General features: G+C 47.3%; 1 protein-coding gene across 7 annotated transcripts in view; it reads left to right on the plus strand.

Moving 5' to 3' along the window:
* PRKCE (protein kinase C epsilon) overlaps nt 1-24,365 on the plus strand; it is a 516,689-nt gene that overhangs the window by 368,383 nt on the left and 123,941 nt on the right. For all 7 annotated transcript variants that reach the window (XM_082746981.1, XM_082746980.1, XM_082746978.1 and 4 more), the window contains 3 exons: nt 838-934; nt 3,595-3,791; nt 6,634-6,807. In XM_082746981.1, coding sequence (XP_082603107.1) covers nt 838-934; nt 3,595-3,791; nt 6,634-6,807 — 468 coding nt within the window. The remainder of the gene's footprint in view (nt 1-837; nt 935-3,594; nt 3,792-6,633; nt 6,808-24,365) is intronic.

Below are 24,365 nucleotides of genomic sequence, written 5' to 3' on the forward strand. Positions count from 1 at the left end.
GCGCTGCTTGTCTTCACGTTGGCCCTTGCAAGTGGTCCACTGTGCAGAGAGGACATGTGCAACCGGCTAGGAGATCAAGGGTAAAACAGAGCAGAACTGCGTGTGACCGCTTAGTCCAAACCTCTGACTTTAATGGAACTTAACATGGTGTGTCAGCATCTCACTAGACTTCACTGGGGGGTGCTGTATTAAAATTTGCCAACCAATTTCAACACATCTAAAAATATGAAGCTCGGTAAATATTTTTTATTTATTTTTTATATTTATATTTATAAATATTTATAAATTTTATTTATTTATTTATTTATTTATTATTTCTACTACAGACCAGAGCCTGTGGTCTGCCTGAGCAGAGTGCCCCACACAGTATCCACATGCAGAGGCCATTAGCTAAATATAGCTGAACAAGACGATGGATAAAGGCCCAACAGGTGTTAGAGGCAAATGTCGATTTGCTTTAGGTGTAGTAACTTGTTTGGCTTGCATAGGCAAGGGAGGTTCTGATGGAAGGGGACAGGTGTGCTTGGGTAGAATGAAATTCGAACAAATTGCAGCATCTCTCTTTTTAAAGTTTTGATTTTGACTCCAGTTAGTTAACATACAGTGTAATATTAGATTCTGGTATACAGTGGAGTGACCCAACACTTGCATACACGGCCCGGCACAGTCTCTTGTCTTCCCTTTCACTGTCAAATGAAACCTGAGTCTGCTTCCAGAATGTCAGTTCAGCAAGTGCTGCTGGGTGCCGGGCTCCCTACAGCACCTCTACGCCTCCGACCTCGGGGCAGCTCCCACCCTCCCTTCTCACGTCTCCCCTCTTTCTCTCCCTCCCTCTAGCTCATTGCTGGCGCTGAGTCCCCACAGCCCACTTCTGGAAGCTCACCGTCGGAGGAAGATCGATCCAAGTCAGCACCCACCTCCCCTTGTGACCAGGGTGAGGCCCTCAGATTGGCCCTGTTACCTCTGAGCCATGTCATTGGAAGGCCGGAAGAGCCTGAGGCCTCTCCACCCTTGTTCCACCCTTGTTAACTGGAATGGAGGCCCAGGAAGGCCTTCAGACACCCTCTCCCTACTGACTCTTTAGCTGGTCTTTCTCTCTGCAAGGCTGTCTTGAGGGACAGACACTTTGAACTGCTGTGCTTGCCTTAAGCACAGGTCCAGGCCAGGGTAAGAGAGAAAGAGCACGTGATATTCTAGCTCTTTCTTTACCCTCACCTCCTTCCAGGGTGCCAGGTGTAGGAAGGTGCCCCGGGGCCTGCTCCCAGACCTGACCTTCCACCCACCATGCCACTCAGCTGAGTGCTACTTCCCTCCATCCTGACTCTGATCATCACCCCTGAAACCTGAGAACAGGGCAAGAGTTGGGGGAGAGGTGTCATCTCCTCCTGTGGCCTATGGATGGGCAGGGACAGACACAGGAAGCTGGAGAACAGAGGAAGAGGAGGGAAGAAGTCAGCTCTCGGCCCAACCCCTTCCCAAAACTCAGGTTTCCTTCTTCCTCACATGAATGTGCTTAACGATGTTGAAGTTTCTGAATGCTCTAGGCATCCCAGAATGCTGAGGGTTTCAAACTTTCGCTTCTGGGGTCCAGACGTCCCCAGAAAGGGATTCATGCTTCTGCAGAGCAAGAGTAATCATCATTGCGTGACAAGTGGGACTTGATTTTCTGTAACCTCTTTGCGTTCATTATCTTAATCTTACGCTCACACCGACTCAGGGATGCCTCATCCCTGTCCCTGTCCCCGTGTCACAGGCTGGGAAGTGAAGATCAGAGTCTTAAAACGTTCTGTGCAAAGGTCTGGAACTAAGTCTGTGGTAAGGGTGAGATCATTCCCCTCCTGGTTTCGGGACCCCCATCTCAGAATCTGTGCCATCAAACCCTCCCTGAGGGTCATTGCTGTGACCCACCTCGGATTAGCCAGGAGTGAACAAAGCAGCTGCAGGGTGTGTGTGCCCTTCCTGACGCCACAGAGCAATGGGTCTGAGTCTCTCTTCTTGCTGCTCGGATTAGCCTCCTGCATCTTTACACTCTGCTTCATTCCAAAAAAAGATTCCAGTGGTCAGCTGGGGCCTCCCAACTAGTAGGTATTATCCTGCAGCCCATGTAGGTGTTTTTATGCGTCCTTTTGAGTGCTGAGACCTCCTTTGAGAACTTCAAGGAGACAGCATTTCTGTCCCCCAGGACGAGCGAGGGGGAGCGTCATTTCTAGGCCTGGCTGCTCCCAGACCTGGCAGGTTGTAGTGCCTGTGCCTGTCTCTGCTCAGGACAGTGGTGTGGGCACCGATGGATGCAAAGACCCTCTTGCCAAGACGTGGCATCACCACAGGAAAGAGATAACACACAGTTTCTTTTCCTTCCGTTGTAATGACATTTTCTTCAAGCTTTGGAATCCCTAAACACCCAAGTTCTGTTTTCCAAAATCCGTTTCATAGTTTGCCTTGGAAACTGAGACCTTTAGCTGTTTGCTGAGACTAGAAGTTATACTTTGTAAGGAAAAAGTGCTAAGAAGTGGCTCATTTGGCAAGGCAGAGCCTGAGACTCGGGAGCCAGCTGTGCTCCCCCCCCGCCCCCACCCCAGCAGATCTAAGAAAGATCCAGATTCCTTGCGCAAGCTATCATGGGCCTCCATCCTTGTGCAGGGAAGCTGAAGATCTCTTTCTGTCAAGCAACACCAGGTCTTCATGCCTCATTCTGATTCCCCGGTGTTAATAATCTGCATTCCCCTTCCATCTTCCCAGTTTTTCACAAGCATCTCTTAAAATCGGATTTTGCTTGTGGTGCCCAGTTCTGCACTGAGAGGTGTGTGTGTCTTGGTGAATAAACAGCTAACAATAAAGCTTGCTCAAACAGGAAAGGTCAAAGGGTCATCCAGTGTTATCACGGCAGGGTAGTTCAGGTCATGTGCTCCGCAGGGGCACAAGACTGCCCCGTGGTTATGAAATTGTACTGAGGAATCCCTGCCCCATCTGAGATAAATTCGTAACACGTCACTCTCGGACAGCAGTTCTTCAGGTAACGAGAAGCCCGTGGCTCATTTGGCTGAATACCCTTGTGGGAGATAGGCAGTAGAGTAAACGCACCAGTGAGACCAAGTAAAGTCCTTTACAAGTTTGGGGCCTCCCAGTCCTAGCTTCTGGTACAGCTGGACCACCTGTGATTACTGCAATGACAATTCTCGATCGGTCATTGCTCTCATCTTCAGAGGGAGTCTGAAGGGAGACTGTTGTCTTTGAGACTCCGCAGGGTCCCAGAGAAGGTGGGGGTTCCTGCACTACACCTGGCATAACAGAACAGGCCACTGGCCAGAGGGGGCTTGTGGAGAGAGGGCCAGGTTTCTGCGTAATCTGAAAGTCTTGGCCGTGGGGAGCTGTGTCCTCGGCCTCTTGGCCTCCCTAGGCCCTGCTATGGGCTAGGTGCCCATGAAAGCATGGGGAGCAAGTGAAGGAACCCATGGAGGGCTGCCATGCTGCATCTGCTGGTGGGCTGAGACCCTTCGGTGGGAGGCCAGGGGAGTGTGGTCTGGGGCCCGCGGCCAGCTGGGAAGGGAGCCTGAGGTATGCACTAATGCAAGGTCTTGTCTCCCTTGGCCCTAGAAATAAAAGAACTTGAAAACAACATCCGGAAGGCCTTGTCTTTTGACAATCGAGGGGAGGAGCACCGGGCAGCAGGTGGTGCCGGCCAGCTGGCGAGCCCCGGCGAGAACGGCGAAGTGCGGCAGGGCCAGGCCAAGCGCCTGGGTCTGGAGGAGTTCACCTTCATCAAGGTGCTGGGCAAAGGCAGCTTTGGCAAGGTCTGTGGCATGCGCGCGTACACCCGCTGACTCTGCCCCGTGGCGTTGCCTCATCTGTCCGATCTAAGGAAGATGAGGCTGTGAACATTTCAGCCTGGTCTTGTTGCGTCTTCCTTCTTTCTTCCATGGAAACGGCCTGCGGCCAAGCAGGTGGGAGCCGGGGATCTGCTGCTGGTTAGCTGTGGGACTTCCAGCTAGGAGTCACCTAGCTTCTCCGGGACTCAGTTTTTCTCATTTGTCGAATGGGGCCACAGGCATCAAGGGAGGTTGTGGGTGGGGGGAGGGGGGGAGGCACCTGGGAATATTTTAATTACTTTACTTGTCTTGGCGTTTCCATTACCGGCCATGGTAGCACTGCATTTCTTCCCTCCTTCAGAGATCCATCTGAAATTTTGGCTTTAATTCAGGACCAAGACTTTGAAAATGAACTCTGGAATCCCTGCCCTCCGTGAACTTCGGGCTCAGAGCAACTCTGGGCATGTATTATTTTGAAAGTTAAATGCTATTTAACTGACTTTTCTGGCATTTACTAAAGGCTGTTTATCCTGTGTGTGTGGCAAGAGAATGAGAATAATCATCTCCTGGCTTGGATTTTGCCCTTGGTGCTGTTTTCCCTCTCCTGGCCCACACGGAGACCAGCCAAGCCGTGCAGTGTGTGTGTGCCGAGTGAAGCTTTTGGGGGAATCGGCCCCGTTCTGATGGCTCAGTGACATGGGGAGATAATCCTTGTGCATTTTAGAAGGAAGACAGGAGGGCAGAGGGCCCAGGATACTGTGGCTAACACTTCAGCTGGGATCCCTGATCATTCCCTTGCGCTCTGCACAGATGGAGTCGCTGGAAGCTGCCTTTCCACACCCTGTTCTTGGGCCCAGGCCCGTGGGCCTGGCGGCTCCCGAGTCAAGTTCCCTCACGTGTCCTGGGCTCTTGAAAGCAGCAGCCTACAGATCAGCCAGCGACCTGAGCTGCAGAGCCGCTCTGCTGAAGGGAATGGCTCTGGAAGCCTCCAGGGCGTGGGCCTTCCTTCCAGCCCCTCACCTGGCCCCATCTCCTCCTGACATCTCTGTAGTGGGAAGGTAACCAGAGGAGCATACTTAAATGCAGATGCTGAAGCAATCACATTCTTCAGCGACTGAGTCAATAAGAAACTGGCCCCAGTACCCTGGTCCAGGTGTAACTGGGGGATGTGGGTGGGTTTAATTTTGAACAAGAGTCAAGGGAAACAGGCAGGCTCAGAGTTTCCAGATCGCCATACTGTGTAGGCAGGATGTGAACTTGGATGACTGTGGACCATTTACGTTGTTTTTTTGTTTTGTTTTGTTTTTTTATTTCACAGACATAGATCACAAGTCAGACAGAGATCACAAGTAGGCAGAGAGGCAGGAAGAGACGGGGGAAGCAGGCTCCCTGCTGAGCAGAGAGCCCGATGTGGGGCTCGATCCCAGGACCCTGGGATCATGACCTGGGCGGAAGGCAGAGGCTTTAACCCACTGAGCCACCCAGGCGCCCCCATTTAGGTTGTTTTTTAAGAAGAATCACAGGCAGCGTCTAAGCCAGCGTTAAAGATTTTGCGTTACGTGTGGGAGATGAACATTCCTCAGGAAGCGCCCTGAATTCCTTCTTGAAGCTTTTGAGTTACCGCTCTTGAGCCTGGCAGCTCACCCTGGAATACTGGGCTTAGGAGATCGTTGTTTAAAAGGAGGAAGACTTTTCACATTGCGGAGAAATGAGTGCAGAAATATCAAATGATAGGAAAACCTGAAGCTCAGAGAACTGGGCATGTGCTCTCTGGAGAAGGAATCACATTCTAAGCATGAAGGCTACAGGACCACGAAGGCAGACCTGACAGATTTCGCTGCGTAAGGACAGGTGATCCTGTTTGCTGTCAAACAGAAGATCATCAAACAGGGTTAGACAAACCTTTGCAGAATGCCAAGTGTTAGTATCATTGTATACCAAACTTGCACAAATTCAAAAGCAAGTAGTATAAGATAATACATAGAACTAGACAGAGTTATCGTGAATATAAAACTGACAGTTCACACAAAAACAATTTAAGGAAAATTTTTTTTTAAGGTTCCATTGCAACTTAAAACAGTGTTGAGGTTATATTTCATACCCATTATATGAGCATAAATACTTTTTTCCCCCCAAAACACTTTTTAAGTGGAAGCCTCCAATGTGGGTACATTGCCATGAAACTAGAGCACCCCTCCATTCCCGGTGGCAGATTATTTTGTAAATCCTTTCTGAAACTCAAGAAATGTGCAAAATATTTAACCTCATAATCTACTTCTAAGAATGTCTAGCTTGAGGATATGGTCCAAAAAAAAAAAAGAAAGAAAGAAAGAAAAAAAATGGCATATAAAAATATGCTCAATCTGATTTATTCCTATAATACTAAATAATTAGGTTTTACTTAATTATCTAATACAAGGTAAAGGGTTAAGTAAATTGTAATATGTTTACTTCAGCTGAGTATAGGTAACCCTGATAATGATCGTGACAATGTGGATGATAAATCCTTATTAATGTGAGTTAAAAATATTATTTGTGCAGTGCTGTAATTGCATGTATGATGCATGTGCATATGAAGAATTATTTCATAGATGTGTGTTGAACCTTTTTCTTTGCATGGGCCCTATGCTAGAGATGAACATCAATAAATGAATTATAGTAGCTCTATTAGGATGGGTAGTTTTTCTAAACATTTTTAATGTTATAGTGTTCAAAATGAAAGAAAAAAGTTAGTTTTTAAAGCCTTTGGTATTGACTTTTATTTTTACTTTTGATTCCTTGTGTGTGTAGATTGATGGCAGTGGTTTGCTTTTTGGGTCCCTTGCAGGTCATGTTGGCAGAGCTGAAAGGCAAGGATGAAGTATATGCAGTGAAGGTCTTAAAGAAGGATGTCATCCTCCAGGATGATGACGTGGACTGCACGATGACAGAGAAGAGGATTTTGGCGCTGGCACGGAAACACCCATACTTAACCCAACTCTATTGCTGCTTTCAGACCAAGGTATGACTAAGAAGAAAATGGTGGGCCACCATCTTGGCATAGTGCTGTATAATGAGATGGCATCTTGATGTCAGATTTTTAAAAAATCAATTGTAGACCCTCTACAGTATTTTCTCATAGGCCTTGTAAAGTGGAATGGATTTTACCCTTGAAGAGATCAGGGTGTGTTGAACAGCATCGTCTTTTTTTAAGAGCATGGAATTTTCCCTTCAAGGCTGTGCTTGTAGAGGGATGAGAGGGCAGAATTCAACAATTTTTTGCAGAAGTAACTGGACAAAGCTAGTGTTTGCTCCTTGAAAAAACCAACAGGCATAGTTAGTCCTTGATCTGCTCCTAATTTTCTATTACTAGGCCAATCACTTAAGTAAGTTCCCCATTGCCTTCAGGTCGAATGAAAAAGCGTGAAGGCCACCCTAACCACTTCTGACTTGTATAATGTCCTAGGAGGCAAAGGCTGTGGACAAATGCTTACAATGCCCAAGCAAAATAGGAACAGAAGGTGGAGTTTTAAATTTACTGTGTAGGAGCCTGGGAACCAGAAGGTGGCAGTAAAGAAACGAAAATAATCTGTTAACTGCCTTATGGAGTCTGACCTATGAGTATCGTAACTGATTTTTTTAACTTAGTAAAGAAAAGAAATGCCAACATTCTTCATGAAGCTCTTATTTTATTACCTCTTTTTGGGGAAAAAAGAAAGTTAAAGTCTTTGAGGATGACTTATAGGTCTGTAGCCCTTAGCTTCTTGAGAAGGCACAAGCAACTTTACCCAAAATTCTTCCCTGTGCCTTCCTAGAGCTTAGACAGTAAAGGGCGCCATCCTGGAGAGACGATCCCTTGCCCCTTGGCATACTCCCACCTCTACAGTCACTGCGATGACAGTCTTCCTCTTTGAATTCAACAATTTTTCATTTGCTCATTTGGCAAATTTTTACTTTAATTATATTTGATTGAATTCTTCCCACGTGCCAGGTGTGGAGATACAGTGGTAAAGCAAGGCCCAGTCCCTGAGAGTCTCTTTGATACACTGTTTCTCAAAGGGTATTTCTCTGAACCCTCATCCCTCTAGGAACTCTTAAGCCTAAAGGACTCTATAGCCCATGGTTTAGGAAATTGCAGTCTGACTTCTTTTAGACTGTCTCAGCATACACTTGCTTATTAAAGTCCCTGAGGAGAATTACAATGGGACCAAAAAATTTTGCCTTCATTTAATCTAGTATTTCCCAATTATTTGTTCTCAAGCTCCACCCATACCACTGCTTACTTCACACTGAGAAACAATGGTCTAATGGCATTTCTCCTAACTCTCTGATCACTTAGGAGAATGAGGAACACCTTCTGAAAATCTGGAAATCCCTTTTCCAAACAAGCACAGGGCTCATCGGCAGTCCTTGTGTTGGACATGTTTTTTATAATTCCCAATGTTTGTGCGTCTATGCATATACGTGCACATATGCAGAGCCTAACATGAGAAAAACGGATCAATCATATAGTCCACGTTCTTTTCTCTACTTTTTGCACCAGTGAGAAAATCAGATTTCATAGGAGTAGAAGTCCTTTGCTCATAAGACACTGTGTTTTGGCCGAGATGGACTTGGCATCTGGTCTCTGGAACTCCCACTGCAGTGGGACCTTGTCCTGATATCAGACTGATACTCTCTCTCCCTCTTGCCTGACCCAGAACAGTGTCTCTTCTGTGGGAGAACTTTCCCCTCTAGCCCCACCCCTAACTGGTAGTTGTCTCTTCCACTATCTGAGATAGTTTCCTGGGTAGGGAGCCACACTGATGTTTTTTCTTTGGACACATTGTCAAGAGGCCCTGCGTCCTTGGGGAGCCACAGTGGAGGGTCAGCTTTCCTACACCTCTCGGTGAATGAATAAGGAAATGAGTATCTTCCGTGTCAACAGTGTTCTCCTCTGTGTATTATAGAACATCAGTGCTAAGATTCCTCATTGCATGGAGCACAAATTGGTGTTGAGTAACACCATGGATTTCCTTTATGGCAAAACAATAACCAAACTGACATGGAGATTAGGATCTGGGTGGCTAGAGAGTGGGGCTGGGGAGAGAAGGGATTTTAGTAGTTCAGAGATCCACTAAGTCTTTTTCTCAGGCTGATATCAGATAGCCACAGGTATAGGAGCAACTCTGTCCCACCTCGGCCATGCCACCATTGTGTGGGAAAACAACAGCACACCCCACTTTATACAACAGATACATGTTCATCTAACTTGTCAAAAGAGAATCCTATTTTAACCTCACCAAAGGACCTTAGCTTACTAATGAAAGCAGTCTTAGGAAAAATCCTTTTCTAAACCCCCACCTTCTAGAAAATGTGACTTTTCTTATGACAACCAGTAGTCATGGTTTAAAGAGTAGCTATTATTCATTCATTTGACTATGAGGTAGGTGCTGGCTCTGGGCTTATCAGCAAAAAGGGGAGGGGTTTGGTCCCTAAGTGCTGGGGAGTTTATATTCCTTCTGCAACCAACCAGCAGCAAAGAACATGGTGTGGGGTGTTCAAACAGAAGGCTCAGAGGAGGGGTGCTCTTGGGGTTTGGAGTAGGATGAGAGCTCAAGCCAGGCTTTGAGGAGGGGAGGACTGGGCCGCAGCGGGGCTGGGAGTGGGAACCAGGCTCATTCACCATAGCTCCTGTCCTGCTTTAGTTTCGCCTTTCCTGAAAAGAAAGGACGATTCCTCTGAGTTACCCTGAACCTGGTTTCAATGAAGACTCTAATATATGATTAAGGAATGTGAGATCTGATTGCAATCCTATTAAGATTTCTTTCCATCTTGTTTTATTCTGATACACAAAGCAGCAAGAACCTTAAGTCGAGTTTAATTATTTTTAGGTGAGCCTTTGTTTTTTGGTGTGTAGGAAGAAAGGGCCCCCACAGAAACAAGCTTTGGGAACTTCCTGATGGTCTGCACATCGCTTCAGACCACGTGCTACACGGCTGGTGGCCTGACAGGACTTAGATATGTGCGAGGTGTGGGTGCTTGTCTGATGTGGTGGCCCCTGGTGATGACTGTGTACATCTGTCCGTGCCAGTCATGATGTCAAGTCATGAATCAGGTCTGGTCCCCACGGCCCCAAGGTATGGTCCAAGGGTGTTGATTTGGCCTTTTCTGTGTCGTGCCTACTTGCCATTGGCTCATGTACTCTGATCGTTCTCCAAGGGGCCTGGAAGGAAGGAGAGCAAATGACCACCTCTGAACAAGAGCAGGGCAGGAGAGCAACAGTGGAGGGTGTTTGGGAGATGACAGTGAAATTCCTGCACCTGCGAGATCAGATGGTTGGTAGAGAGCGGAGGGGAAGACAGTCGACCGTCGGCCCACACAGGTTCGAACTGGTCCATTACACATGGGTTATTTTCGAGACAGTACAGGACTATAAACATATCTCCTCTGCTTCACAGTTTTCTTAGTGACATTTTCTTTCTTCTGGCTTACTATATCATAAGAATAGTACGTGAAACCTACAAAATGTGTTAATCACTTTATGTTCTCAGGAAGGCTTCTGTTCAAGAGCAGACTATTGGTAAAGTTTTGGGGGGAGTCAAAAGTTATATGGGGATTTTTGACTATGCAGGGCTTGGTGCCTCATCTGCCACATTTTTCAGGGGTCTACCGTGATGTGAACCTGCTTCACTGGGCCGGGCACCCTGCTAGGCTCTACAGGTTATGGGCTCTGTCAAAGTCAGGGCTTAGGGCAAGGAGCGACTTCAGGAACTGCCTTTTTAGGCTTCTCCCTTGCCCACAGAAAGCTGGGGACGGGAGAGCCGCTGAGTGATGGGCTTGTTTTTGCTTTTGTTTTTGTTTTTGTAGTTAAAGGAAATGAAATTCTCAAGCATTTTTAGATTTTGTGTATGATTCCCTGTTGTGAAATCATCACTTCCGACTGGATCCCATAAAACTTGTCTTGAGTAATTTCATGCATGATTTTTCCTCTTTAAAAATATTAATCTCTACCTCATCATCCCCATCCCCCAGCGTTTGGCATTTCCCGCCAAGCCTGGGAAGCTCGCTTCTGGAGGGCTCTGCCTTTCTCAGCTGCTATAAAGGAAACAGAGGGCGAACTCCTGGAGAATCTCCTTTGGCCAGCCTCCCTTGCTGCCCTGGGGGAAACGCAGAATGGAAAAATCCTTAAAAAGCAACTGGAACCACTTTTCCAATGAGCTTTAATAATCTGTGTGAGTGTGGAGTGAGAACTACAGAGAAGGGGTGTTGACGGTGTAGGGAAAAATTACAGTTGCGAGGAACTCTGATGCTTACTTTGATCCTTAACTCTGCAACAGCAAACACAAAAGCAGAAAACAAAGTAAAAAATTTGGTCAATGATAGATTTTCTTTTTTTTTTTTGAAAGAGATGACTATGTCAGATTAGGTTGAAAAGAGCCAAGAAACCACTGAATGAAGTATGTCTCCTTAGTAAAAGCCTGTGCAGTCTGAAGCTGCCAGACGTGGAAGGTGCTGGAGGCGTTTTGATTGGATCTGGTGTCTCACAAAAGTAGATTGACACGTTCGGCGCCACGAGTTGGTCTGTGGGTTAGACAGCCACCTGGAAATCAAGGTGCTATCAAATCCAACTAGCAGGGGGGACAAACTTCATGCTCTTGAGGAAGGATGGGCTGAGGCCTGTGGAGGGCTGGTGGGGATTGAGAGAGAGGGAGAGGGAGAGCGAGAGATATAGAGAGAGAGGGAGGGAGGGGGAGAGAGAGAGAGTGAGTGTGTGTTTGTGTGTGTGTGTGTGTATGTGTGTGTGTGGTATTTGTTGGGGGGGTTGGGGAGAGGTCGGTAGGACAAGCCCCAGCCAGTCAGATGAGATAAGAATTTCCACAATCAAGCAAGGTTTCACAGAGAAAGACCTTCAGGTCTTGAAGCCCTAGGTTACTTTCTGCCTGATGAAACAAAAGGTTATAGAGTTAATTAACATTCACATGCCCCCAGGTCAGAGACATATGCCTGTCGGCTCTTTATCTGCGATGCTGCTGCCTCTTTGCCTCTAAGGAAACCTTGGCATTTGATAGGACAGGACAGTTGGTTTTAAAAATACCTTCACTTTCGTCACCCCTTGCCCCTGTTCCCTAAACATCTCGGTGAGGCAAGTATGGTCACCATCTTTTTCAGATGGGAAACTGAGGCCCAGCAAGGCCTTACACTGGACTGTACTAGAATTCAGATTGGAATGGAGATTTCCTGGTGGCCCTTGCTCACACATTATTCTGTCTGGGCTCCTTCCTGCTGTTCAGATCAACTACTGCAGCTAACCTCATCTCAGAACCCCTCTCCCCGTCTCTGCTGACACGCACAGGAGAAGGGGTCTGAAGATGATAGCTCTGTGTTACCTGGACTCAGTGAGACAGGCATAAAAAAAAAAAAAAAAAAAAAGCCCCCCCCCCCCTAAGCTGGCAAGTGTAGCAGGATCCATTAGACCGTTTCTGGAAGTGTAAGAGAGAAGCGAGGAGAAATAGGACTCGGGTACAGGAATTACGGATCCTTCTCTACTTAATGGTGTAACATCCAGACAAACCCATCGTGTGTTCAAAATATCCCATGTGTTCAAAATATCCCACGTTGAATACACCTAACCTACCAGACACAATGTCTTAGTCCTCCTGACCTTAACCGTGCTCTGGACACTCACGTTAGCCAGCGGTGGGGCAGAGTCCCCTAATACAAAGCCTCTCTCCCGGTAGACTGGTGACTGTCTCCAGTGACTGACTGAATTCTGTACTGAAGTGGGAAAACAGAATGGTTGTTTGGATCCGGATTGGTTTTAAGTGCATGGGTTGTCGGTCCTCGTAGTCCCGTGGCTGAGTGGGGACTGGGCGGGGCTCAGTGCCATTGCCCGGTTCAGAAGAGGGTACTGCATATTGCTAGCCTGGGAAAAGGGCAACATTTGAAGTATAGTTTCCACTGACTGCATATTGCTTTCAGATCATTATAAAAAAAAATGATAATCCTAAATTGAACCATTGGAAGTCAGAGACCATCTGTAGGTCCAAAATGGGCTGCAGTAGGATGAGTTTCTCACCCTTGTCCACTCGGCCATCCCTTATTGAGCATCCACTGTGTGCATGCCATGGGTGTCATCGGGCCATGCACCTGCCGAGGGAGCTCATGGTGAACCAGGTAGTTGTTTCCCGACCTCATGGAACTTGAGGCCTCACTGGAATACTTTTATCATGCCACAGGAGCTGACCTGCATCTTCTGCACAGAACTCATTGCTTTGTTTTCTCTGAGAAACTGCTATCCTTGGCTCTTAAAAAAATAATATTTAATTTTTTATCACAAAGAATTTTTGTCAATTGTAGAATAATTGGAAAATTCGCCAAAGAAAAGCCCGCAGAAAATAAGAATGATTCTAATGACCAGTCGCATTTTGATGTATTTCGAGTTTAACAGTGGTTATCTGCTTCTACATCTGTATTTATAAGCTTGACATCAGGCTCAACATGAGGAACAGTTTCACCAGGGCATATGGTGTCACGGTTCCTGCTATCACTAAAGATCCATCAATCAAAAGATTTCTGAGGTTTCTACCCTATTTAAGGGCCTCTTGTGGAAAAACGCTGCGTTTGGAAAGTGCCGGTGACCAGTCCACACGTGGCTTCATGTGGATATGATGTCAGCAATACCTGAACCAGAAGGCGCTGCCCGGGGACAGCTCTCACTTCTCTGCACAGAACTGGCTCTTTTCGCTTCTCTCTGTAATGTCAGCTTGAGTGCGAGCTGTAAGCTGTCTGCTTGATGCTGATGTAGGACAGAAAGGTTTTACAAAGCTTCGACATTCTGCACGTGCGCATGCGTGTTTGTCTAGTAGCTACTGTGCATCACCAAGGAATGTACTTGTGCATTCTCATAAACTAGTTGCATATTCTTCTCTCTCCTTTTCTTAGAGTGGGAGAGGAGGGTACAGCAAAGGGAGAGAAAGATTCTTAAGCAGGGCCCACACGTACTGGGGAGCCCAGAGAGGGGCTCGATCTCACGACCCCGAGATCATGACCTGAGTCAAAATCCAGAGTTGGACACTTAACTGACTGAGCCACCCAGGTGCCACTATTAGCATGGTCCTCTAAGCTGTAGGTCTCAAAGTCGGTTTTATGGAGGTGCTCTGTGTGCGTGTGTGTATGTGTGCGAGCACGTGCATCTGGACTCCCAGATCCCGGGCATGCTGTGGCAAAATGGCCCTCACTCTCCTCCTTTCCTCTGTCGGGAGGAGCCCCACTTCTAACTGCCTCATACACAAGTAAGATATCGTCTGAAGAAAGAATCTCACCTAAAAACCCCACGGTTTAAAACCACTGTAAGTTCCAAGAGTCTGGAGGAAATCTTGCTGCTTTTTACCTACCCGTATATAATCTGATGTATACAGACAGCAGCAGTGCCTGAGGCTTCCATTACAAATGTCATTCTGTTGTTAAAATGGGCACATTCCTGAGATTTAGGTTGAGATGGACTTTTTGGAAGCAGATTTCTCTCTCGTAGTCTCTGTGAGTGCTGTCTCTAAATTGGTTGGATGAGCGAGAGACCTGTTTGGAGAAAAGAGTGCCTTGAAGCATGTTCTGTACACCACTTTGGCTCACTGAGGAAGGCTTCCCACCAGAGAGAAAGATCAAGAGAGAAAGAGAAGTAGATAGAACTTGAGCAGGATATGACCCTGCTCCGACGATGAGAAAGTTGGTGACAAGGGTCTGCTCCGTGCCAGCAGGTGCCAGTGGCAGATGGCAGGGAGCGTGACTCTTATGTTCAAGGAGAGGGGCTACAATAGACGCCTGTCAGCAACTAAGAGTAAAGACAGGAGGTGATGAGGAGGGGAGAGGCCTCCACTGCACGAGCACCTACTCCGTGGCCGGCCTCGTGCACGAACTCACATAATAAATCTTACACAAGCTTCTTGGAGTGTGGTGCCGCCGCCATCTCTGTGGGCAGATGAGGAACAGGTTGGGGTGCTCAGCCACTCGGCCAGGCTCACACAACTAGCTAGGGGCCGGAGCTGGGACTCAGACCACCCTCACATGCTGTGGGTGAGAAGGGCCTCCGGGGAGGAGGATGGGTGGTGTGGGTGCCTTGTGGGGGAGTCTCTGGGTGGAGGGGGAAGAGCAGAGCCCAGGGAGCTGCAGGGAAGGGGGTGGTTTGCAGGCACAGACTCCCAGTGTAGGGAGAGCAACGACCATGCTGGGCAGGAGGCACCCAGCGGGAGGGCCTGAGAAAGGTCCGTTCATGAGGAGATCCCGGCTGCGCTGTGGACTTCTTACAATGGTGGCGAGGAGTTTGGGCTTATTCTGGAGGGAAAGTTTTCCTTGGAGGTCTTATAGGAGGTGAGGATTCACAAGCACAGTGTGGCAGCTCCATGGGGCATGGGTGAAAGGGAGAAAGGGACAGCAGAGGTGCCAGAAAGAGGCTATTTCCATAACCCCCATGCGTCCAGAGGCAGTAGGAGGTATCTTCTGAAGGCAGAACTGCCACAGGTCATTTGCTGTCTCCTGAGCATCTAAAAAGGCTGGCCCACTTGGGAAGAAAGCAGACGGCTCCATTTGATACTCTGGAAAGAAAATACGGATGGGGTAACCCTGGCCTGATGAGAAACGTGGACTTAGATCACTACCCATCAGGTTCAGTGACCAGCACCCTTCCCAGGTGTCCTTTGCTCACAAGGATCAAATTTAAATAAAAAGTTTCATCTTAAAATCTGACACCAGAGGTCCAGGCCCTCAAACCCATTCTCTAAACAAAGCCAGTTTCCTCAGTCGTTGACGTCAGAACTCCTGCCTCCGTCCAACACCATCTGTTGGGTTTCAGGATTTACTTTTTTTTTTTTTTAAGTGTGTCTATTTTTAGATTCATATTGAATTTTGTTAGTGGACTGATGTTGTTTTCCACACGGGGCGTTCTGTAGATGCCAATCTATTGAGATTACTCAGCTTAAGCAATAGGCTTTCCTCATATAACCTGAACTCTTTGTTCTAGTGATCTCAGATGCTTCAGACGGCCCTGCTTGGCCCTTAATGCTTTGATTTTGAGATCTTGCCAAGTGGTGGGTATGTCCCATGCAGCTCTTTGCGTGTGTTTGGACCCTGTTCATTTGTAGGGAAAATGGGATCTAGGAAAGAAGGCACTGTGAGTGAGGAAACTCTGGTTCTTGCTCTGGTTCTGCCACCAAAGCTTACTGTGGGATATTTCTCAGGGCACTGGTTGCCTCATTCATAGTAAAAGCTGGGGGAGGACACAGAGATGGAGATAGACAATGTGATCTGTAAGATGCTGAAGGTCTCTGAAACTGCGACTCACCAGGGACCATACAGACCATTCCGGACTTGCTTGTTGCTCATGTGAGTGAGAGAAAAACAAGGGTGAAATAAGTGAACCCCAGGGCTTCTATTCAAAGCTTGATTCAGTACATGCTTCCTTCTATCTTGATCAAAGGCTTTGTGTTCACAAGGCTGCCCTTCTACATTGGGGTTCCAAATTCAGACCCAACTCTTTTTTTTTTTTTTAATTATTTATTTATTTGAAGACAGAGATCACAAGTTGGCAGAGAGGCAGGCAGAGTGGGGGAGAAGCAGGCTCCCTGCTGAGCAGAGAGCCTGATGTGGGGCTCGATCCCAGACCCTGAGATCATCACCTGAGCTGAAGACAGAGGCTTAACCCACTGAGCCCCCCAGACCTACTCTTAATGACTAATGGTCTCACATCAGAAGAACTACCAGGAGGTATTACAGTTGTCCCATTCTAGCACAGTTTCTGATACACAGCAGGCACAATAAATTTTAGCTTCTGCTTATCCAGTTAGCAATTTCAATATCCTTTACAAAGACAGACCGAAAACTGGACAGAGAGATTTGTCATGCTTCGTTTGCCTATAAACATGACCTCTCCTGACCAGTTGGCCAACTGTTCATGAAACCAAGTTAAAAAACCATTGTTGGTAGATTTGAGCCCCGGGCATACTAGCTACAAGAGAAAATACGTATTACCTATCCCCTAACCTGAGCCCAGATGATCCTTGTCGATGGCTATGGCCCATTCTCTTAATTCATCTAGTCCTTCTCACAAGTATATTAGGAGGGAGAGCATCAAGTAAGAGATGACTGAAAGCCATCATTTTAGAAGTCAATGTTCAATAGAAGGTGAATGCTTTGTTTTATCCTTTTTCTTAATTATTGTCTTAATGGTAAAATTTAATACATTTAGAAGTATAATGAGTTAATGTGCGAGGAACATGTCTTTGGTTGTGTGTCCCTAGGAGCTAAGTAGTTCATCCTTCTGACTGTCCAAGCCATAGCTTGAACTAGGTCAGTGTGAAGATGGCTTCTGCAAATCTCCCCTGATTGCTTTGTTTCATCCACAAGATTCTAGGGAATTCTTGCTGGACCCCTTTGTCTCCTTCCTGTCACTGAGCTGGTGGGCCGAGGGGAGTCACATCCTGGGGCTCCCTCCCCAGTGTGGGAGGAAGAGGTTACTGGTTCCAGTAAAGAACATCTTGGACCCAACTGCCCTTTTGATGGTTTGTCTTTGGAGGCTGCTGTTGTTTGAGAAATGAGGGCGGGGGTCCTTTAGGTGGGCTAGTCATCACCTTCCATTTCAGGGCCGTCCTTGGCTTAATGATGACAAGCCTTGCAAAAATTTCTATAGGGCTCTTATTCCAGGTTCAGTTTCAAACAAATCTGTCGACTCATTTAGTTTCCAAGTCAACCCTCTGAGGTAGACCTCTTATCCCAAAGACAGGTCACACAGCTGGAAGTGGCAGAGCCTGGAGATAGATATATATATATATATATATATTTGTTTTTTCTAGGTGTGATTGTTATATATTTAGGTGTGATTGTTCACCTTACAAAAGCAAACTCCCTTTATCAAATGTTTACCAGGTGATTCACTAGCAAACACCTTGGGTTGACGAGATCCATTTGGATTTGCCAGATGGAGGGGCTGACGTGTGGAGTCATTAAAACCATCAACAGTGGAGGTGCAGTTAGTCCCAGGGAAGGTCAGACACACGGAACACGGGCCATCAGCCAGAAGGGAAGTGTCCTGCTTTGGTATAATGGTAGGCAGCCAGTATCTCTTCAATACCTGGTAATGTCTTCAGCTTAATAGCAAGTATGCTAGTGATAGGGGGAAAAAAAAATACAGTCCTTGTCCAGAGACTTTTTCTAGTCAGGTGAACCAGAGAATGAAGTCTGTGCAAAAATGAATGCTGCAGAAATTATCTTAGAAAGTCCAAGAAAGAAGAGGCATGAGTGGGGTCGGGTAGCAGGCACGCTCCTGTACACGGGAGAGTCAGCCGTCTCACATGTGAAGGACTTTGTCACGGGAGGAAGAGCCCGGGGTCCCATTTCCATTAGGAGTGTGGTGGTAAGCCCATCTACGTCAACGGGATTGGCTTCGTGTGGTCATGTCATTCCGTGACAAGGAACGAACCTCGTCTGAGACCAATCTGGATGTTTATGTCATTCAGGTCCTCCCATCCAGCTGCCCTCCTCCCCCTCATCCCAACCTGCCCCACCAGTGTTGGTCTCTGCAGGTTTAAACCACATTAATAGGAGGGGAGACGAGCCTCTGGTCTTGGGAACTGGAGAGAGCCCGGCATGCTGGCACCAGGTCAATATAGGGGGGCGATGTCTTGTGTGTGCCGCAGGCAGGAACAGACTGGGTCCTTCCTAAAACTTAAAAAATGATACGTACATGCCCGTGGCTCAAAAACTGTGTGATTCCTGTGCATCTGTATCCCCAGAAGGATGAATTCTCTTCAGCTCTTTGAGCTCCTGGTTAATTCCTGAATCCCAGAGACACTAAGTTCAGTATAAAATACAGACACTCTAATGCTCCTTCCTGCTCTGTAGAAAATGATGTGAACAGTTTGCAGGATGGTGAGAGAAAAAGCCCATTCAATCCAAATGGGCATTTTTGCGGGAGGAAAAAAATAGAGGGCTTTGAGAACACCTACAGAAATTATTCAAAGGCTATAGGAAAGACATGAAACTTAAAGTCCTATTCCATAAAAAGGTACATTTAGACTTCATCAGTGTAAGTAAGGGCAAGAACAGGAGTGTGAACCATTGGGCAAAAACAGAAAGAAACACAGAATGTGCAAAAATATTAAGAATTTGGTACTCGACAGGGGGAAGCCTTCTTTTGGAAGAGGGTGTCATTTGGAAGGTCCAAATGCATTTCTTTGATCTTTGGATCTACCAAAAAATGGGATTTTTCTGTAAGGAAATTATATTTGAATTAGATAGGTGAGGAACTAGCCATAGCATATGTGAGTATGGCAGATGATTTTCATGCAAGGGAATGGGAGTAGAATTAATAGGTTTAGTTGCTGTGTCATTGATATCATAGGGAGAATGTTCAAGGGATGCTTTCTAAGGGTGCTTTTAAAAGACAGAGTGAGTCCCTCTTAAGAGTGGAGACCCGAGGGTGTGTGGGTGGCTCAGTCATTAAGTGGCTGCCTTTGGCTCAGGTCATGTTCCCAGGGTCCTGGGATCGAGGCCCACATCAGGCTCCCTGCTCAGCAGGAAGCCGGTTTCTCCTCTCTCGCTCCCCCTGCTTGTGTCTCTCTCTGTCAAATAAATAAATAAATAAACAAACAGACAGACAGACAGACAGATAGATAGATAGAAAGAGTGGAGACCCGAGCTATAAGAGCTGGTGATTGAAAGAGAAGGACATGCAGACAGAAGATTCAGGTCCCGGAAAGACACATGTAGCATGTTGCATTTATAGAAAGTCCCCACACAGAAACAACAACAACAAAGAATATATTCTTCAGAGAGACACACACAGTGATGAAACTATAAAGAAAAGCAAGGCAGTGGTTACCCTTACCCCTGGGGAGGAGAAGGTGAGGAGGGCTGCTGTCAGGGAGGTTTAAAGGGGCTGCTGAGGACCAGCAAACATTTTCTCTTTGTCAGGTTGCATCATGACTCAAAGGGGGTTTGTTTTATTTGGTTATTCTTTAAAATGCCTCTACTTTATATATCCTTCCGTAGGTATATTTTATAATATAAGGGGGGAAAGGGTAGAACAAGATTATGACAGTATCCAAACTACCATAGATGTTAACATTTCCAGTGGTCATATCCCCCCTCCCCCAAGAAATATTCTCCCTGTAGTAAGAGCTGAGCTGAGCTGGAGGACAATGTCTGCCTATTATCATTTTGCCACCATAGTCTTGATTTTCCTGTTGTCTTTGGCAGGGAGGTCTGTCTCAAGGACAGGAAGTGTGGCAGCTGGTCACATGGTTGGCTTAGCTGGAAGGATAAAGCACAGTCCCTGTCTCCTTCCCAAGACCAAGGCCAAGATGGGGCTGAAAGCCCAGGGTTATCCCAGGTGGAATGCTGGCCTGCCTTTAGCCCAGCCTGGGGACGCACAGTCCGAGAATTCTTAAGGGGTAGCCTAGCCGAGCCGTGCCCTTTCGGCACGCGGCTTTGATTAGGGGAGAAATCTCTCCTAGTTTCCACAACTTTGACGTTTCTCAGCATTTTTTTAAACCATGTTTTATAGCTGAGAAGAGTGGTCAAACATTTCATTTGGCACTTTATATTATGAAAACCAGAGACCTCTTTCCATTTTCCATCCACAAAATTTTGTGATAAATTAACTCTCTTTGGGTGCTGTTTACGCACATGTTCTTTCTCGATTCTGACACATCTTCTGTGGAGGACATGCCCTTCCTCTGTCGCCCTCTCTTGTGCCTACCACCAGTTTTCATGTAGCTTCCCTCCCTGCCATCACCAGCAGCGAACATTTACAGAGTGTTTTCTAGAATAATCGTTTTCTAGAATGTTTTCTAAAATAATAGCAGCTGGCATTTTGACAGTACTTACTAGATACCCATCATTTTTAAAAGCTCCTTGCGTATACCAATTGATGATGCTTGCAGAGGACGTATGAGGTAGGTCTCTGGAGATACAGGAGGACCTTTCCCCAGTAGTACACAGCCCATAAGTGGTAGAACTGGGATTTGAGCCCAGACAGTTCCCCCCTCCTTTGTGTGCTCACCACTCCACCGAGCAGCCTCAGGTCGTATGCTAACTTCATAGGTGTGATTTACTCTCACCACACCTCTGACAGCTTTCCTGTTTCCCCATTCTACAGATAAGCATACTGAGGTTCAGAATATCACTTGACGCAGTGTTGAACAGCAGAGGGAGCCATAAAAGTGGGTTGGAGATGGGACTTTGAGGATCTTATTTATTCATTGCCTGCCCCCCCCCCACCAATTCCTTCACCCCTCCGCCCAACTCCCTATCACTCCAGGGAGGAATACGAGTCCTCCCCGTCCCCCACCTAATTCCATGGTGAGAAACTCCTGTGACAGGAGGAAAGAGCAGATCCTGGAGTGGGGTATGAGCAAGGCTGTTCTTGTGTTGCTAATTGCTCGAACATCATGGAAAGGAGTTTGTCTTATTATGGGTTTTTTGTGGGAAAGTTTTCCTACAATGCTGGCTGACTCCTGGGCCTCAAAGTAAACAACTACATCACTCTGTAGAGAGCGTCAGGAAAAAGGAAACTGCAAGAAAATATCAAGTCCTCAGGCTCCCTCGCTCCCTCTCTCTTTTTAAAATATAAGCGGGGGAAATGACGTTTAGGGGGATTTGCTGGGGTCCTTGTCGCAGAAAACTTTGTGAAAAATGACCCCCTTCCCAAGCCGCGTATTTGAGCCAATGTTTCCCACACTGGGCATTCATCTCAGTGCCCTGGCTGTCATGTCAGGAGGCAAGTCCCTCCACAAAGCTTGGCTGGGAGATTCTGTAAGCCCACTGGAAAGTTAAGCACCTTCTCATTAGGGACTGGTGAAAAGTCATCATTTGCAAAACCTCTGGGTGTTTGAGGGGGGTGACCAGCTGACTGATCTCTGTGGTCCTTGTATCCTTGGGGTGGGGGGAGGGGAGATGGGCAGGCTAACCTCTGTCTTCGGATCTAAGAATGTGGACCATATTCTAGGCAGGCCCCATATACTTGGAGAGGGTAAGGATACACTCAGACACAACAGACTTGCCAAAAAACGACCTCATTTTCTTACCAGTCCCTCAGCCATAAATCTCCTGTGGAGGCATAATGTCTGTGTCCTTTACACACCCCCACGAGGACTCTCCAGAGGGCCTTTATCGTTGTCTAGTCAGACTTCAGCATTTCCTGTCATCTCGGAGCTCCTGAGGGACAGTGGTATTGAGCAGTGGGGGTAAGAAGAGGGTCAGAAGACACAATTGTCAGAATTGTCAGAATGGCCCATGGGCTCTTCCAGCTGTGCACCCAACCTGGAGCTTCTCTCCCATCAGTGTTCCTTCTGAAAAGCAACAGCATCTTCCGGGGGTGACTGGGGGATGTGACAAGATGTCGAGTCGCTGCTACCTTTAGGATCATTGAAATCAGGGTCTCCAAGAGTTGCTGCTAGGATGACCCTTTTCTGCAGCAGACTGTAACTGCACCCCAGCAAAAAGGAGCTGTCCCCTAAAATGACTGTACCCCCTTCCCGCTTCCTCTTACTCCGGCACAATGCGAGACAGTCCCTGTCTTCCTGTCCCACAGATTCTAGGCTCCCTGCCCTCTTTGTCATCCGTGAAATCCGTTCCTTCTCCTTGAGAATGATTTTCACTTTGTGTTCCCTTTCTGATAGATGGGATCCACTCTGGGGTGTGTATCTTGCACTTGTTCAGTCATTCGTTACCTGTAGGGCATCCCATGTTTGAGCTGCCTCCTGGTGAATGACAGAACAAGCTGCATGTCAGTTGCATTTAGGCTTCCCCAAATGCTGGTTTGGGTAGTAACAGGAGTGACAGATTCTAATATGATGAGCACTTTGATTTTAACGTGAATCGCTCACGGGAGGAGTTTGACAAATAGATCAGAGGAGCTCGCCCACTTTGCCATGCTCTTCTGCCCCTGGCCCACACAGAACAGTGTCCTTCGCAGATCGCAGCCTGCCCTTCCTGCCAGAGTTCTGGGCACTGCCATGCGAATTTCTGCCTTTCCGCCTTCTCCCTTTGCCTTGGCCCCTTCTGTGAACCCTCTGATTCTTCTGGAATCATTAGCATTGATTAATTACTCATCACTAGCCACCCAGCACGTCCTGCGTGACTAGCTATTAGATGAGTATGCACAAGTGTCTTCTCTCCCCAAACCAACTCTAAGCATCCAAAGGCCAACACACTTTTCTACCCCTTCCTGCTTTTCTTGTGTGTGTGTGTACACATGTGTGTATTTAGGAAAAGCCAGAGGAAGTGTTCAGTAAATGCTTCCTGTGTGAAGGTAGTGTGACTGCACCCAGCAAGGATGGCAGGAATTAAAATCAGCACATTGACCTGCCACTGATGGGCAGCCGCCTCCTCCCGCTTTCAGCACACAGCTGTGGACTCCTGAGCACAGCGTCCCAGCCTTTGCAGCCCCTGCGGACTGAGGGCACCTAACACAGCAGAGAACACGCAGAGCGGCCCTCATTTTGCTCAGGCATTTGGTTTTCAGAGACCTATCGTTTTGTTGATGTTTACTTTAACTTCTAGCAAAGCCCTAAGCCTTGGCTTCCTCCCCTTCAAAGGGCTGCTGTGAGAAGTGCGCGGGGCCACGTCCGACCTTTATAGCGGTGCCTGCAGGTGCATGGAGGCAGGCGGCTCCTCGGCGGCTTTGCAGAGTCCTCTGTTGGCTACTCCCCTCCATATACCTTCCCCAAACCCCTGAGCCAGGCAGGGCGGTGGATATTTTCCTTGGAGAGACGAGGAAACTGGCCCAGATCAGCGAGGGGTCTTCTCAGGGGCTCGTCATTCACGAAGAGCTGGGGCTGCAACGGAGATGTTTCTGTGATCACTCGGGGTTCCCCCTCCTGGCAGCGTGCATCTTGGGGGCACTGGGGAGAGAGCACAACCTTCGTCTGCAGAATGAGCCACAGCACCTGGCTTCTGACTACCCCTCTGCTCTTAGAATGGACGTGAGTTTGCTGGCGAGACTGGCCCTCGTTATGGTCAAGCCACTTCTTAGGCCCCAGGCGTCTGGAAACCTCTTCTCTGCTGGCCTCCAGCAGTAGGATTCATTCAAGGTTACCATGTATTTTTCTTGCATCCCAGTTATCCCAGAAAGTTCCAGGAGGACTTGAGAGTTTTTATGGGCTGGGCTTGGAAAACACCCAGGCAGTGATGGGCTGTTGATGCTGGAGTCAGACTGGCTACACAGGCCGTGATTTATAGAAAGTCCTGGAACCCTAGAGGCTCCTGATAGGGAGGCCAAGAGAAAGGGATGAAGTGTCTTAACCCTCTCTGTAATTTCCTCATTAAGGGTGACTCTAATTAGTCTTGGGTAGAGTTTCTCTTCCAAGTGTGTGCTTTTGGGGATATTAATGCAATTTCATGTTTTCCGGCGGAGACTTCCAAGTCTGCAACCTGCCAGTGTTTTCATCTGTGAGAAAGGAACTCCGCCAGGAATGCATCATGTACTGGAAACAGGAAAGTATGGAAAATGAAGTATCTATCCTCAGCACTGCTTCTAAAGGTCAAGGTTTCATTTATAGTCCTGGAGCCATCTAGCCGGAGGAGAAAGGCCCATTCTCCTCTGTGATC

This window comes from Mustela nivalis (assembly GCF_964662115.1).
Source record: "Mustela nivalis genome assembly, chromosome: 8".
In the NCBI taxonomy this organism is placed as follows: domain Eukaryota; kingdom Metazoa; phylum Chordata; class Mammalia; order Carnivora; family Mustelidae; genus Mustela; species Mustela nivalis.